Consider the following 17,257-nt stretch of genomic DNA (forward strand, 5'->3'; position numbering starts at 1 on the left):
AATGGGGATAACAAAATCTACCTCCCTATGATGTTATGAGAACTAGATGAATGTCCAGCAAGTTGTAAGCACTTATTAAATGTTGCAGCCTATCTGAATTCCAGGTCAAACAGCTCTTCTAAGACAGCATCAATCAGGAATAAGAGGTAATGAGTAAAACAGAGCAAAAGGCATTTAGGAACTTTATTTTCCAGCCCCTACCCACCCCACCACAATAATACAAAATTTTATTTGGAGGAGATCCACTCGGAAAATGATACCAGGATCAGGAAGATGGACGCTTTTCCCCCTGGTTTTGGAGAAGCTAAAGTTCTTCCTTGACTCTTGGTTTCTTCTCTTGTCTTGGAGGTCCCATTGGCTTAGCCACCTCCTCCACTAGTTCCTTCTGCCCATCTGGCTCTTCCAGCCTGGTCACGTTCTCTAGCACAGGCAACTTCTGCTCAGATAACTCTTTCTTCTCAAAAGTTTCCTCCTCTTCCTCAGGCAATACCTTCTCTTCTACCAGCTCGCTTTGCTCAACAAATAATATCTATTAAAAAAAAAAGAAGAAGAAGAAGGAATGGAGGAAAAAAGGGCACAAAGAAATGAAGAGAAAAAAATATATGATAATTGTGACTGCAATTGTCAAGACCTCTATTTCTGGGAGGAAGTACCCAGAAAGAATCAGTTCTTGGCCTAGAGGTCTTCAGAACTGGAAAAGGTCCATTTGGCTTGGATGCAGGAGTGTCTAACTATGATTTTACCCTTTTGGTAAGAGCACCTGTGAGGAACCACCCCTCCCCTACTCTAAATTCACAGGTGTGGCTGCCCCATCTCTAGCTCCAGGGCTGCACACGTGACCCAGGCCTAGCCAATGAGATCTCTGCCCAGGGTATTTGCTGAGGCTGAGAAGAGGTGGTTTCTTTCTAAGTGGTAGGATGTTAGATTGGAACTGTGGAGCAATCTCTGGTCCTTTGTGGGGGAAGAGATTGCTTAAGAACGAAGCCATTGCTTGAGAATGAAGCCAATGTAGAAGAAAACAGAGATGGAGAGAGACAACGTCTTAGCATTACTGTTTGAGCTTCTGAATCTATCCCCGCCTGACAGTCTACCAGTTTCATGAGATAAATCCCCATTGTTCTTCACACCAGTGAGTTCCTAACATCTGCAATTGAATGGGTCCTGATTAATACTGATGGAAACTTCCAGAAGATGGCATCACAGAGGCAAGATTGGGAGAGGGGAATTGTGGTCCCATCCATAATGCCAGAAGGCAAGACCCCATCAAAGTATCTGGCTGCCACCTCAGCAACTGTAGGCCAAGGGAAGCAGCTTGTAGGAGCCATGGGAGAACTTTTGCCCTTCCCCATGTTTTTTAAAGCCTCCCATTTCTGCTTCCTCATAGTAAATACCCTTGAAATTAGGTGACTAGTAAAGTCACGTTCCTTAGAAGGGAGGATGGTGAGACTTTGTCTTACGTACTTTGGACATGTTATCAGAACGGACCAGTCCCCAGAGACAGACATCATGCTTGATAAAGTGGAGGGCCAGTGAAAAAGAGTAAGACACTCAATGAGATGGATTTACACAGTGGCTGCAACAATGGGCTCAAACATAGCAATGATTGTGAGGATGGCGCAGTACCAGGCAGTGTTTCATTCCTTGTACATAAGGTAATTATTAGTCAGAACTGACTCAATGGCACCTAAAAACAACCACAGTAAAGTCATCCAAACTCAGTGGTTGCCCACCCATCCTCAGCTATCTTCAGAGTGGACAAGATCATGAGAACTCTTGGCACACTCTTCTCCAGTCCATTGAGTTCCTGCTAATTCTTTGTGGGACAGAGTAATTCAGGGTGTTGCTGTTTCCCCTTACCTCGTCCTCTTCCTCAATCCTGGTATTGATTTGACTTTCCAGGAAATCAGAAAAGCCCTTCACAGTATATTCTCCCTTATATATTACACCCTAGGGAGAAAACAGAACAGTCAGGACGGTGGCCTTTTCCTGCAAGATGTTCAGGAATTGCTCCATAGGTACATCCAGGTTCAAATTCCTAACAACCTGAGTGATCATGAACAGACTACTTAAGCTTTCTGAGCCTCCATTACCATGGTTCTAAAATATCAATCCTAACAAATACTCCATCATAGGGTTGTAATGTAATGGTTCAAAGCATGGGCTCTGGAGCCAGACTGCCAGGGCACAAGGCCTAGCTTCATCACTTAGTGGTGTGATCTTGTTGCTTAACCTCTCTATGACTCAGCTTCTTCATCTGTAATATGGGAATAATAATAGTATCTACCTCAGAGTGTTGTTTTAAGGACTAAATAAGTTAATATATGCAGAGTACTTAAAACCAGGGCTGGCTCATAGTGAGCAGTCTATGTATTTCCTATTACTATAATAATAATGATAATAATAATAATTTCACAAAGCATCCAGGACATCCTGGGTGCTCAGCCATCACTAGTTCCCTTTCCTCATTCAGTCTTCAAGAAGGATGAGAAGTGGTTTACTATCCGCTGGTTATCTAAACTCCTTTTCTGATGACTTAAGACCCTTCCTCTCACTCCAGCCTCATCCTCCACTTGGATCTCCTGCACGAGGAGAATGGCATCTCTTCAAAATGCTTTGGTTATCCTCCTGCCCTCTTTGCTCATGCTGTCCTTCTCTACCTATAGTTACATCCCCTCCTCTAATCCAGCTTAAATCCCTACCATTCTTCAAAGCTCCAGTGTCTGCATGAAGACCTCCAGCCATAACTGCCCTCCAGAATCTGTCCCTCCCCTCAAGTCCAGTTGCATTTAGAGACAGGCCCATATCATACCATGGTGACTTCTTGCCCACACTTAGTCATACTCTTCTTGGGAGCAGGGACCTCTGCTTGCACTTCTTTGATTGACACATCCCCCCAACATGTCTAAGTGGCATGAAGAGTATGTTCCATCAACACTGGTGATGGTCAATAACTATAATCCCAAGACGTAAAAGCCACTGTTTGTCTTTAATGTGCATTCTTCCTTCTACTGGTAGCACCCCACCCCCAACATTCACATGGAGATTCCCCCACTTTATCCCATACAGTCAGGGTCAGGCTTAGCCTCCATACCAGAGGGAACAATGTAACCCAGGTCTGATAAATCAAAACACTCATTGGTTTATTAGGAGTCATTGGCCACAATGATTGGGTCAGAGATGGGCAACTGATCTAAGCAAGACTCAGCTATAGGTAGTCTTAGGAACTTTTGTAGACGTTACTGGAAAATACTCTTTGGACTTGAACATGGGTGGATAATAGAGGCTGGAGCTGAGAATGAAGCTTGTTTGGTAGAAGGCAAAGCTGGAGAAAGGGAGAAACTGAGTGCCTGATGACAACATAACATTTTCAGTTATGTGCGTCCCAGGAGCCTCTTACTTGTTCAGAGTTGATGGGGAAAAACCTGAAGAATGGGTACCGGTCCAGGTTCATGAGCTGAATGTCGTTTGCCGTGATGTCAATCTTGGCGATGGTGACTGTGGAGTGGTTTTGATACTTTCTGCCCAATTCTTCCCACAGTGGGAATAGCGCCCTGCACTTTTTAGACCAGGGCGCATCTGGAAGAGAAGAGCCATTACTCAGGCTTACACTGACGGAGGATCTGGAAGCCAGTACCACCCAGTAAGCTCCACCACTGTGTCTTATTCATATTTCTGCTGCTTTGCAAATTGCACTCCCTCTTTCTTTAATGGTGTATTAGGTAAATTCTTTTCATTTAAACATGGTACCAGATGATTATTAAATAAATTTTAAAAAGTAGCCTAGTCCCTTTCCACTCTAGACAGGGACTCTTTAACATGTTGTGGGGTTCTCTGCTAATCTTTGTTGTTTAATCCTTTATTTTAACATAACTTTCCACTCCTGCTGAAGAAGAAAAGCAAGAAAAAATATTTGCCTTAGATGATTCCTTATGCTCTGCCAAAAAGCGTGTGTGTGTGTGGTGTGCATGTTAGGGTTCTTCAACAGATGTTAAGCTACTTGTCCAAGGCCATCCAGTTATCAAGCAGAGGAGGTGGGATGAAGACAGGCTGCTTGGACTTGTGACCATTACACCCAACTGCCTTTCAGTCCAGTGGAGAACACGCCCAAGAAATAAACTGGAGTTTGTCACCAGTACAACTACCCCTCGAAGGGGATACTGGACTTCTGTGGACAGCTCCTTGAGCTTCGAGTCTGGCCCAGGCACCTGGCCCTCTGGTGAGTAATCAGTGCCCGGATCCAAAAAGAAAGGGAAACCAAACTTTGCCTGCTCCTCCTTCCTTTCAAGCCTGAAGCACAAAGTTTCTGGCTCTGTGGGCAGAATGACCTCAAAGACCCTCGGACACTATATTTGGATGATCATCCCCCATTTACAAACCAAGTGCCTCCATTTCCATTCCATCTGCACAAACAACCCGTCAGCCCCCTGGAGCCAGTTGGCCCCTGGGTTGGAACAGGAAGGGGCATAATGGCTGCAGCCCCAGGGGGCCAATCTGACAGTCCTGCTTCCTAGAAAATGAGACTGCTTTTACAAGAACCAAATGGGCATTCTCCTAACTCTGAGTGTCAGGTAAGTACAGATTGGCTGCTCCGGCTGCTCACTGAAAAGCCGCAGACCTTAACCACCTTGCCCCGTGCCTGAGTGTCCCTTTCAGTGAGATTTAAAAGGCTTCTTGATACAGTCGAGCCCTTGTCTCACCCTCACGGAAGTAGAGGCATCAGACCTCCCTTTGAACTTGTTGCCACGTATGTGCAATGTGGCCAGGCGGTAAAATAATTAACCTCCCTAAGGTCCCTAATCTATATCATGGTGAAAGCCATTAGCCCTTCTGTTATGGACTGAATTGCATCCTCAAAAAAATATGTGTTGTCGGCATTAACAGGATACAACCGTAACTAATAATAAACACCAGAAGATAAGCTAGATAACTGGGATCTTCTAAAAATTAAACACTTAATGCTCAACAAAATACTTCACCAAAAGAGTAAAAACAGAAAATACAGATTGGGAAAAATTTTTTGGCTATGACTTATCTGACAAAGGCCTAATCTAAATCTACAGGAAAATTCAACACCTCTACAACAGTAAGACAAATAATCCAATTAAAAAATGGGCAAAGGATATGAACAGGTACTTCACCAAAGAAGACATTCAAATGGTTAACAAATACATGAGGAAATGCTCTCGATCACTAGCCATTAGAGAAATGCAAATTAAAACCACAATGAGATACCATCTCACCCCAACATTACTGGCACGAAACAAAAAAACAGAAAATAGCAAATGTTGGAGGGGCTGCAGGGAGACTGGAACTCTTATACACTACTGGTGGGAATGCAAAATGGTACAACGATTTTGGAAAGCTATATGGCACTTCCTTAAAAATCTAGAAATAGAAATACCATATCATCCAGCAATCCCACTCGCAGGAATATATCGTAAAGAAATAAGAGCTGTCACATGAATAGACATATGCATACCCATGTTCACTGCAGCATTGTTCACAATAGCAAAAAGATGGAAACAATCTAGATGCCCATCAATAGATGAATGGATAAATGAACTACGATACATATGCAATGGAATACTACGCAATGATAAAGAACAGTGATGAATCTTCGAAGCATATCACAACATGGATGAATGTGGAGGGCATTATGCTGAGTGAAATAAGTCAATCACAAAAGGACAAATATTGTATGAGACCACTACTGTAAAAACTCATGAGAAGGTTTACACAAAAAAAGAAACAATCTTTGATGGTTATGAGGGAAGGTAGGGGTGGGAGGGAAAAATACTAGACAATAGATGAGTGGTGACTTTGGTGAAGGGTATGACAGTGCACAATACTATGGAAGTCAGCACAACTTGTCCAAGGCAAGGTCATGGAAGCTCCATAGATACATCCAAACTCCCTGAGGGACCAAATTACTGGGCTGAGGCATGGGAACCATGGTCTAGGGGGACATCTAGCTCAATTGGCATAACATAGTTTATAAAGAAAATGTCCTATATTCTACTTTGGAGAGTAGCGTCTGGGTTCTTAAAAGCTTGTGAGCAGCCACCTAAGATACTCCACTGGTCTCACCCTGACTGGAGCAAGGGGGAAAGAAGAAAACCAAAGACACAAGGCAAAGATTAGTCCAAATGGACTAATGGACCACAGCCTCCACCAGACTTAGTCTAGCACAACTAGATGGTGCCTGGCTACCAGCACCGACTGCTCTGACAGGGATCACAATAGAGGGTCCCGGAAAGAGCTGGAAAAAAATGTAGAACAAAATTCTAGCTCACAAAAAAAAAAAAAAAAAAAAAAAAAACCCACATACTTACTGGTCTGACAGAGACTGGAGAAACCCTGTGAGTATAGCCCCTGGACACCCTTATAGCTCAGTAATGAAATTACTCCTGAGGTTCAACCTCACCAAAGATTAGACAGGCCCATAAAACAAAATGAGGCTAAATGGCACACCAACCCAGGGGCAAGGACGAGAAGGCAGGAGGGGATAGGAAAGCTGGTAATGGGGAACCCAAAGTGGAGAAGGGGAATGTGTTGACATGTTGTGGGGTTGGCAACCAATGTTACAAAACAATATGTGTATTGTTTAATGAGAAACTCGTATGCTCTGTAAACCTTCATCTAAAGTACAGTAAGAAAAAAAGTAAAAAAAAAAAAAATACATGTATGTGTCATAAATCCGAACCCCTGTACATATGGATGTAATCCCATTTGGGAACAGGCCTTTCTTAGTTATGTTAATGAGACTGTATCTGTGTAGGCTGCATCTTAAGCCAATCGCTTTTGAGCTATAAAAGAGACCATTAAGCACAGAAGCAAGGAGTACAGATGGGGAAAGCTACATGCCACGTGGAGACCTCCAAGGAGCATGAAGAGGAATGCTAGAGAGGATGAGACAAGGATTTTTTCCAGGAGGGAGCAGAAAAAGCCTTCCTCTAGAGCCCGGAACTTTTAGCCTTCTAAACTGTGAGAAAATAAATTTCTGTTCTCTCAAGCCACCTACTTGTGGTATTTCTGTTATAGCAGCACCAGGGGAGCGAAGACACATTCCCCCAGGCTTGTGTGAGGAAGGACAGAGCACACATGTCGAAAGTAAACTCATGCCTGGCTCATTGCAGTGCTCAACAATGGCAACTCCTCTGTAAAAACAACAGATATGTCTGAGATAACTTCAGTGTCACCCTCCTCTGTGTCTCAGGATGGGACACAACACCCCTGGCTTTGGCTCTCCTGTGCAGATCACAAACGGGAGAAAAGACAACAGTACTTAACGTGAGCACCAGAAATAATTAAAACTAGAGGAACAGCAACAGCAGCGATGGTTGTCATTCATCAAGTGCTTATAATATGCCAGACACTGTGTGCTAAGTCCTTTACACACAGGACTTGGGTCCCCACCTCAGCCACACCAACTCAGGTAGGTTAAATATGGGACATTTGATAAGTCACATAAAGTCAGAAACAGGGGCATTCTGTAAAGCAGCTATGAGAGTGGATTCTGGAGTCAGACTAAACCAAAAAAAAAAAAAAACCTGTTGCCATCTAGTCGATTCCAACTCATAGCGACCCTATAGGACAGAGTAGAACTGCTCCCATAGGGTTTCCAAGGCTGTAAGTTTTTACAGAAGCAGACTGCCACATCTTTCTCCCAAAGAGTGGCTGGTGGATACGAACCACCAACTTTCAGTTAGCACCCAAGCGCTTTAACCACCACGCCACCAAGAGTCAGACTCTATGGGTTCAAACCCTATCTCCAGCACTTAATATCTATGTGACTTTGGGAAGGTTTCTTTATCTTCCTGAGATTGTGCTTCATCATCGGCAAAGTGGGAACAAAAATAGTAGCTACTTTCCAAAGGATGTTGTAAGGATTAAATGAGATTATATATACATATATATATAAAACCCAAAACCCGTTGCGATCAAGTCAATTCCGACTCATAGCAACCCTACAGAACAGACTAGAACTGCCCCATAGGGTTTCCAAGGAGCAGCTGGTGGATTTGAACTGCTGACCTTTGGTTAGCAGCTGAGTTCTTAACCACTGTGCCCCCAGGGCTCCATATATATATATATATATATATGTATACACACACACACACACACACACACACACACACACACAGAAAACAGCTCAGTTATACTGCAGCATTCCATCAATGTTAGCCATCCGCATTGTTATTGTTATAAATAGCCAAGAGCTTGGATTATGTGGAAGATATTCCACATGTTCACAGCTTCACAAGGTAGCTGATAGCATCTGGATCCAAACTCTTTGGGTGCCTGAAGACCATCTTTGGCATGCTGCTTGGTTGGGCTTTGGAGATATGAGTGCCCAAGAATTGAAGGAAACACTTGAAAAGTAACAACGTGGGAGCATTGCCTCCCTTCTGCCCCTGCAGAGGTACTTACAGAACATCACAAACACATCTCTTTCCTTGTCAAAGACGACTATGTGGAAGTTCTTTCCCACGAGCTGCTTAACCGGTCCCTGGTCCCAATATTTTGGAAGCTCTTCACTGGATTGATGTTTCTAGGAAGCAAATTCAAGAGATCTAACAGTCTCCAGAAGGAGGTTGGCAGTTGGGGGTCCCTACTCTGATGGGAAACAATGGAAGTTTTTCTCTTATTCTTACACAAGAGTCTTGGGAGGGAGTTTGAAATGCTGACCTAGATGGTGAGCTTGATGACTACCCTGGATTGTCCAGGGAAAATTGGGATTAGAAGGCTGAGGAGGAGACAGAGCTCCAAACTAGGATGGACTCTAGCATTTCAAATACATGATTCTTGGGATTTTTAGATGAGAGTGGGGTTCACGCATTAACATCTTTAATTAATACAAAGGACTGCCTCCCTCCAACCTCAGTCTTTGCTTATGCTGTTCCCTCTGCCTGCAATGTCTTCCCCACTCCTCACCTCTGCCCTGCCTTCTTATAAATTCCTCAGATTCATCCTTCAGAATGAACTCAAGGGAAGCCTTCCCTGACCCTCCCCCGGAGTAGGTTAGATCCCACTACCGTAATTTCTCCATAACACTTAGTACTTTTTCTCGTATCATTTATTCAAAATTATCATTTATATTTATTTGTCCGGTTATTTGACTAATATGTGTCTTCCTAGGTAGACGGAATGTCATGAAGGGCTTTTTTCCCCTCATTGAGTATCCACTTCCTGGTACATAGTTGTACACACTTGCCGTCCAGTTGATTCCAACTCATGGCTACCCCACGTGTGTCAGAGCAGAACTGCACTCCATAGGGTTTCCAAAAGGTGATTTTTTGGAAGTAGCTCACCAGACCTTTCTTCTGAGGTGCCTGTGGGTAGACTTGAACTTCCAATAATTTGGTTAGCAGCCAAGCAGTTAACTGCTTGTGCCATCCAAAGGCTCCTTCAATAAATGTTTTGTGAATAAATGAATGAAAGAATAAACCAAACTCTTGCTTTTCCTTGAAGGAGATGGTACAAATCTCAGGCCATATCATATTTTTCTCTAGAACTATTGTCTGCTGAATATCGCTTGAATCCACACTCTTCTCTCCATCCACGCTGCCACCACCTTAGTCCAGGTGGCCTTCATCTCTCATCTGGACCACTGAAATAGCTTCCTGAATGTTCCTTCTGCATCTCCTCTTGAGCCTCTCCACACCCTTATTCTTCCACAAGCAGGGTTCTATGTTCACCATGCAAACCTGGCTTCCCATTGCTCTTAGGATACCAAATCCTTAATATGCTTAAGACACTCATGTTTTCTGGCCTCTGCCCAGATCACCAGCCTTTTCTCCCACAATTCCCTCTCTCACTCTGCCCCAGATTCTGGAAAAGACCCAAAACACCCTTGTAGTCTGAGCATAAAAGTGGTGAAGGACTGGGGGCCAGAGATGGGAAATAGTGAAAATGAGGGAGAATTAGGAATGGGAATTAGGGACAATTAGGAATTAGGAATGGGTCAGACCAGGCAGGGTTCACTAGGCACATGAAGGATGTCCATTTTCTTTCCAAAAGCAGAAAGGGCATGTTGGCCCTTGAGAGGGAGGTATTGTTCGCAGGTCTAACCTGTTCTCAGATCTAACCAGAGGGAAGACAGAAGATGGGTGGAGTTTTCTAGGTAGGTTTGTAGATATGGTGGTGAAAACAAGGGGTACCTTCCTGAAGCCTTCTATTTTCTTCACAATCGATTGTGTAGAGTACTCAGCTAACAGTGAAAGAAATGATGTATGAGGAGAAACAGATTCAGAGACTGAGAAAATGAACCCATTAAGAGAAAGTTAGACAGAGATGCCAGAACGTGGCTGGTAGCCCATGGGAAATTTTGGTTTGTGATTCCATGAAGCCACCCAGGCTCACGGTGTGAAATGGAGAAGGTAAGCAGGTTCAATTGGGGTTTGGATTTTGCCTGGTGAGTACTCTAGGGCATGGAGGAGGTGGAAAGCGGAGTGGGTAAAGGAGTTAAGGGAGTTGTCATCAGAGGGATGGGCCATAGAATCCAAGTCCACAAAAATGACAGCAAAGAGAGGAAAGAGCTGACGTGGTGAAAGAGGTGCCATCGGAAGATTGGAGGCCATGAGGAAGTTGAGAAATGGTAGCTATGTGGGTACTAGAGAAGGAAACTTAAAATCAAGATTTCAAAGGGCTTCCATCTCCAGAGTGTGGTCATAAGAAGAGGCGGCTGAGGTGGAGTGAACACACTGGTTATCGGAAAGGTGTGACCAACCAATAACCAAACCGGTTGCTGTAGAGTCGATTTGGAACAACAGGAATAAATTGTATTACAGAGTACAACTGTACTCCGGGGAGTTTTCTATGACTGATTCTTTGGAAGTGAATCACCAGGTCTTTCTACTGAGGCACCTCTGGGTAGACTTGAACCTCCAACTTTTGGATTAACAGCTGAGCACATTAATCATTTGTACCACCCAGGGACTCCAAAGAGAGACCAGGGTTTTAGTTACTGACGTCTCTGGGAATGATGGTGGAGTAGAGGTGGAAGGGAAGTCTGTGATTGGGAGCTTAAGTCCTCAGAGAGTGAAGGGGAGACGGACAGAGAACAACAAGGAGGGGAGGGAGCAGGTGGTCTAAAGTCCAAAGGCATAGGATCCAAAGAATCTGGGGTTTTGGATGGTAGAAGGAGGAGGAATGGTTTGGGAAAGACAACAACCTCCTGATGACACTGTGTGTAAGAGAAAAACAGCTTCCTCTTGAGAAGGTGCAAGGGAAGCAGTTTGCTTAGGGGAATGGACAGAAGATAAGGGAAGCCCTCAAAGGTAAAGTGACCATACATTTCAGTTTGCTTGTGAAAGTCCCAATTTACACCTGTTGTTCCAGAATACTTTAAAGAGTGTCCCCTTTACTCTCAGACGTGTCCCAGTTTGGACCATAAACAGTATGGTCACCTCACTCAGCAGGGTAGTTGAGGGTATTGTTGTTGTTAGCTGCTGTTGAGTAGGCCCCCAATTCATGGCGACCCTATGCATGACAGGATCTGACTGTTGTGACCCATAGGGTTTTCACTGGCTGATTTTCAGAAGTAGATCATCAGGCCTTTCTTCCTAGTCTGTCTTAGTCTGGAAGCTCCACTGAAACCTGTTTAGCATCAGAGCAACAAGTAAGCCTTCACTGAGGATACGCCACTGCCCGAGGCAAGCAAAATCCCTGCCCTTGTGGAGCTTATGTTCTAGTGAAGGAGACAGACAATGAGTGAGACAGATGGGTGATGGCTGCACATGAGGAGCATTGCCTAGGAATCAAGCCCGTGTCTTCCTCACGGAAAGTAAGAATTCTACCATGGAACCACCACTGCCCTCAGCTGAGGGATACAGTAGATGCTAAGTAACAGTGGCTGGTGTGTTATGTGGTGATATTTCTGCAGCTGCTTCTCCCTTTTGGCAAAGTAGACCCCCTTCCACCCCACCCAACCAAATGTCTCCTAAAACCTTTGAGGTTAAATGCCGATAGCTCTGTGCGCCACCCTCTTCTGCTCCTCATAAGCATGCATCTACCCTGCGGATAAGTATAACTTTCACACTAGAGTCTTAAAGAAGGATTAGAGACTGATCAGTTAGCCCTCCTGAGGGCCAGCATTTTAAGGGAAGATTCTTGGGGAGGAAATTACTTCACTAGAAGAATAAAGTACTAATGGTGGAATTATAGGCTCAGGACAGGTCAGGAGTTGGACAGATTTGGGGTAGGGAGATGAGAGAATTCTCCACATTGAACCACGAGTTTGACCGTTATCCTTCCTCCCCATTTGGGTGAGCAAAGCCAGCAGAGTTATGGGAAAGGGGCGATTCTGAGATTCTGGGTAAATCTTGTCCAAGAAGGAACTTACCTTGGCACTTCTACTCAAGAAGCTGATGCCGAATTTCTTAAGGTTTTCATAGGTTATCTCTTCCGCAGGCATTTTATACCTCACATCAGAGGTTAAGTTTAGGATTTGGACAGATGGGATATCAACCTCGGTGATCCGGAAGTACTCGAAGACACGTCTGTTTCTGGGTTCATCGGTATTCACAAGGATGAAAAGGATCTGCCAAATGAAATGAAATCTGTTTCTCTCTGGATTCTTTGCCAAAGGAGAGAAACTGTTGGGAAACTTTGGGAGTGCACTAACCAAAAACCAAAGTCAAACTCGTTACCACTGAATGGACTCCGACACATAGCAACCCCACATGTTACAGAGTAGAACTGCATCATAGGGTTTTCTTGGCTGTAATCCTTACGGAAGCAAATAGCCAGGCCTTTCTTCAATGGAGCTGCGGGATGAGTTTGAACCACCAACCTTTAGGTTAGTAGTTGAGTGCAAACCATTTTCACCACCTAGGGACCTTCTGTAAAGATGATAGCCAAGAAAACCCTATGGAACAGTTCTACTCTATAACACATAGGGTCACCATGAGTTGGAGTTGAATCGACAGCAATGAGTTTGGCTTCTTTTTTAAAAAACTTTAGGGAAGCAGATTGCTAGGCCTTTCTATCATGGTGCTGATGGGTAGATTCAAACTGTCAACCTTTTTAGGTTAATAACTGAGCACAAAATGTATGCAACACCCAAGGACCTTTGGGAGTGCACTGTGGAATGCAAATAGCGGAGCATATGGGGCACCTCTGTAGGACTTAGTAAAGGCCCCCTTCCTTCGGGGTGGTGCAGCCCTGCACCCGAGCTGTGCCAGGTGGCAGCGATCTGCTGCTTGTCAGAGCACCCTTGCTCAGGACACCACCCACACAACCACAGGAAGTCAGACAGTCCTAAGTTTACATCCCAGCTCCTTGGCAAAACAATAATTTTCCCTTTCTGTGCCTCAGTTTCCTTACCTGTAAAATGGTGATTATAATGCTATCCACTCCGGAGGGTTACTGTGAGAATTAAATAGGACAATCTATACGAAGGACTTAGTTCAGTGACCAGCAGGTGGACAATGCTCCATATATATCAACTCTTGTTCTTATTCTTTTTCTGAATTATTCTTTGAAAAAAATGCATGACTTCATTCCCTCATTCATTCAGCAGATATTCATGGAGTGCTTACTACATGCTCAACATTTTACTAAGCACGGGGGAACACCACTGCCCAAGGAAGGCAAGATCCCTGCCCTTGTGGGGCTTATGTTCTAGTGGGGAGAACAGACCATAAATGAGTGGACGAACTTGATAATTGGTGAGTGCCAGTTAGACAACAAAACAGGGCAAAGTGATAGAAAGTGACTGTGCAGGTGGGACGAGGTGGAGGCTCAGTGCTAGGCAGGGTGGTTGGGAGGAGGAGTCTCTGAGGAGGGACTTGGCGATGAGTAACAGGTCAAAGGGACAGTGATCCAGGCAATGGAAACTGCCAAAGCAAGGGCCTGCAGGCAGGAAAAAAAAAGAGTTTAGAATGTTCTAGAAATAGAAAGGAAAGACCCATGTGACTTCAGCACCATAAGGGTAAGGAAGTGAGAAGGAGGAAGAGGGTCATGGGAGATGAGGTCAAGGATGTGTTGGACTTTAGTGGCTTCTGTAAGGAGCTTGCATTTTAGTTTGAACGTGTTAAGAGGACACAGAAGGATTTTTAAGGCAGAGAGTGACATGATAACAATTTTTTAAAAGATCACTCTAGTTTCTGCACAGGGAATGGGGTTGCAGAGAAGAAGCATGAGTGGAAGCAGGGAGACCAGTTAGAGGTTACTGCAGCCACTAGGAGTCAGATGCTCTCAGGGCATACATCCTTCAAAATATGAAGCGCCCCACCATGTCAGGCACTCTTCTAGGTGCTGGGGAGACTGTGAAAAACATCAAGAACATATTAAAACCACCCTTGTGTATTTTTAACCAATATTGCCCACCTGCTATATGCTGAGCACTGAGGTGGAGAGGTGACTAAAACGGGCATGGCAGTACAATCTATTGGAATAATAATATTAATCCAGCTGTTTCTCTTTGGCTCTAATAGGGATCACAGCCCATTGGAGAAGCTTGCAAATGGGGGTAACAGCAGTATAGAAATTCATCTCACACTATATGTTGTTATGGATTGAATGTGTCCCCCTGAAATATGTGCTGTAAATCCTAACCCCTATACCTGTGGTTATAATCCCATTTGGGAATGGGTTTTCTTTGTTATGTTAATGAGGCAGTATTAGTGTAAGGTGTATTTTAAGTCAATGTCTTTTGAGACATTAAGCAAGCACAAACAGAGGACCACATGATTGCCAAGAACCTAGGAATAAAAGATGAAAAGAGACAAGGACCTTTCCCCAGAACGGACGGAGAAAGAGAGCCTTCCCCTAGAGCTGGTGTCCTAAATTCAGATTTCTAGCCTCCTAAACTATGAGAAAATAAATATTCTGTTTGTTAAGGCCACTCATGTGTGGTATTTCTGTTATAGAATGTCTCAGTTACCTAGTGCTGCTATAGCAGAAATACCACAAGTGGATGGTTTCAACAAACAGAAGTTTATTTTCTCACAGTCTAGTAGGCTAGAAGTCCGAATTCAGGGCGTCAGTTCCAGGGGAAGGCTTTCCCTCTGCTGGCTCTGGAGGATGGTCCTTGTCATCAATCTTTCCTTGGACTAGGAGCTTCTCAGGCACAGGGACCCCAGGTTCAAAGGACAGGCTCTGCTCCCGGTGCTGCTTTCTTGGTGGTATGAGGTCCCCATGTCTCTCTGCTTGCTTCTCTCTTTTATATCTCAAAAGAGGTTGGCTCAAGACACAATCCAATCTTGTAGATTGAGTCCTGCCTCATTAAGTAACTGCTGCGAATCCCATCTCATCAACACCATAGTGATAGGATTTACAACTCATAGGAAAATCACATCACATGACAAAATGGTGGACAATTACACAATACTGGGAATCATGGCCTAACCAAATTGATACATATATTTTTGGGGGACACAATTCAATCCATGACAGAGCAGCAGTAGGTAACTAAGACATATGCCAAAATAAGTTCCAGCTAGATTAAGGAGTTAAATAAAGCCATAAACTAGAAGAAAATATGGCTAAGTATTGATTATTATAACACAGGAGAAATAGAGGGAAAACCCTCAGATTGTAATCAATTTAATTATGTCAAAAATCTTAAAATTTAATAAACCAGGAAATATGTTTGCAAGAAGTATTTCTGTGATGGAGTCCCTAGGTGGCGCAAACAGTTGACGTGCTCAGCTGCTAACCAAAAGGCTGGAGGTTCGAGTCCGCCCAGAGGCCCCTCTGAAAAAAGGCCTGAACTATCAGCCACTGAAAACTTTATGGAGCACCGTTCTATTCTGACACACATGGGGTCACCATGAGTTGGAGTAAGCTCGATAGCAACTGGTTAACTGGTTATTTCTGTGACTGGAACAATTTTCCTGGAGACCAATGTGACAGACGAAGCATGGACATTAAATATGTTCACACCCTCGTAGCTTTACTCTATGTTTATTTTGGGTTTCAAAATATTTAATTGTTTGATTTAAATATCAGAATAATTTTCTTCAAAAAGAAAAAAGAATCTGCCATTATCATCCTTCTTGTAAAAATAAAATAAAATAAATAGCCCTCGTAGTCTGCATGGTGGTAACTACAACAAATATAGTAATGAACACTTAGGAGAAATGGATTTGTTTCCAAAAATGATAAGGATAATAATCATAAACAGCATTTACTGTGTATTTTCTCACTGCTTTATATATAAACCAAGCCAAAACCACTGCCATCGAGTCGATTCCAACTCAAAGCGACCCTAGAGGACAAAGTAGAACTGCCTCATAGGGTTTCCAAGGAGCAGCTGGTACATTAGAAAGGCCGACATTTTGGTTAGCAGCCGAGCTCTTAACCACCGCGCCAAGCATGTCTAATTCTTACCACAACTCTCTATTTAACATATGAGACAACTGAGGCAGAGAGGTTAAGAAACTCATCCTATACAGCTTATAAGAGGTAGAGAATTTGAGCCCAGGTCGGTGTGATGTTAAAGCCCACAATCTCAACAAACTGTACTGTTCCACTCTTTCATGCTTTTCACATTCCATGACCTCAGCCAGGAGTGGTCTTTCCTCCCTCTCACCTCCAGCCTAATTCCTAATCACTGTCCCAAGGATCACCCTGTGGTCTCCCACTCTTGCTGGAAAGTAACCCATCCAAAAGGAGCCAACCCATCAGATTTTCATAGTATACTTATTAAAAAGATGAGTAGGTAACTGAATGATTTCTGGCTTAATTTACAAGCAGGGCAGGTGAATAGCAGCAGAATCTACAGGTCTTTGATCCCCATCCAAGAGCCCCAAAGAGCAGTGACACCTTCCACACACCTTGTTTTGGAATTCCTTTGATGTCAACCTATACTGCTGAATTATGGTACCAAATGACTCTGAGCTTTTGGAGACAAACAGCATCATGTGATTCAGGATGTTCAACTCATAAATCAGATCCTTATTCTGAAATTACAAGGAAAAACAGTCATTCTCACACACACATAGTCACCCCATCTCCCCTTTTCCCGGGGCCCTTTACTCACTGACCTCGGTGTTGTATTCAATAACAAGATCTGTGAGGTGCTGTTTAATGACTTGACTGAGGACTTGCTTATTGGTACTGTCATTAATAAGCTCCTGGCGGTTCACAACTTTTCCCTGGGACAAAAAAAGAGAAACATGAAAGGAAGTAGTTTCCATACTGTAGGCATTTAATAAATATAAATGGCACAATTTTCTCTTTGGATAAAAGCATTGAGAAATGGTGGTGTGTGTAATCCATAACTTAGGTGTTTGATAAATATGGAAAGCTG

General features: G+C 43.7%; 1 protein-coding gene across 1 annotated transcript in view; it reads right to left on the reverse strand.

Moving 5' to 3' along the window:
* Positions 1-304: 304 nt before the first annotated feature.
* PDILT (protein disulfide isomerase like, testis expressed) overlaps positions 305-17,257 on the reverse strand; it is a 41,731-nt gene continuing 24,778 nt past the window's right edge. Inside the window, exons 5-11 of the mRNA XM_004373306.1 lie at positions 16,992-17,102; positions 16,782-16,907; positions 12,344-12,541; positions 8,431-8,551; positions 3,398-3,576; positions 1,858-1,947; positions 305-529 (exon numbers count right to left, since the gene is read on the reverse strand). Of these exons, the coding sequence (XP_004373363.1) occupies positions 305-529; positions 1,858-1,947; positions 3,398-3,576; positions 8,431-8,551; positions 12,344-12,541; positions 16,782-16,907; positions 16,992-17,102 (1,050 nt within the window). The remainder of the gene's footprint in view (positions 530-1,857; positions 1,948-3,397; positions 3,577-8,430; positions 8,552-12,343; positions 12,542-16,781; positions 16,908-16,991; positions 17,103-17,257) is intronic.

The sequence above is a fragment of the Trichechus manatus genome, unplaced genomic scaffold, assembly GCF_000243295.1.
Source record: "Trichechus manatus latirostris isolate Lorelei unplaced genomic scaffold, TriManLat1.0 scaffold00024, whole genome shotgun sequence".
NCBI classification, from domain to species: domain Eukaryota; kingdom Metazoa; phylum Chordata; class Mammalia; order Sirenia; family Trichechidae; genus Trichechus; species Trichechus manatus.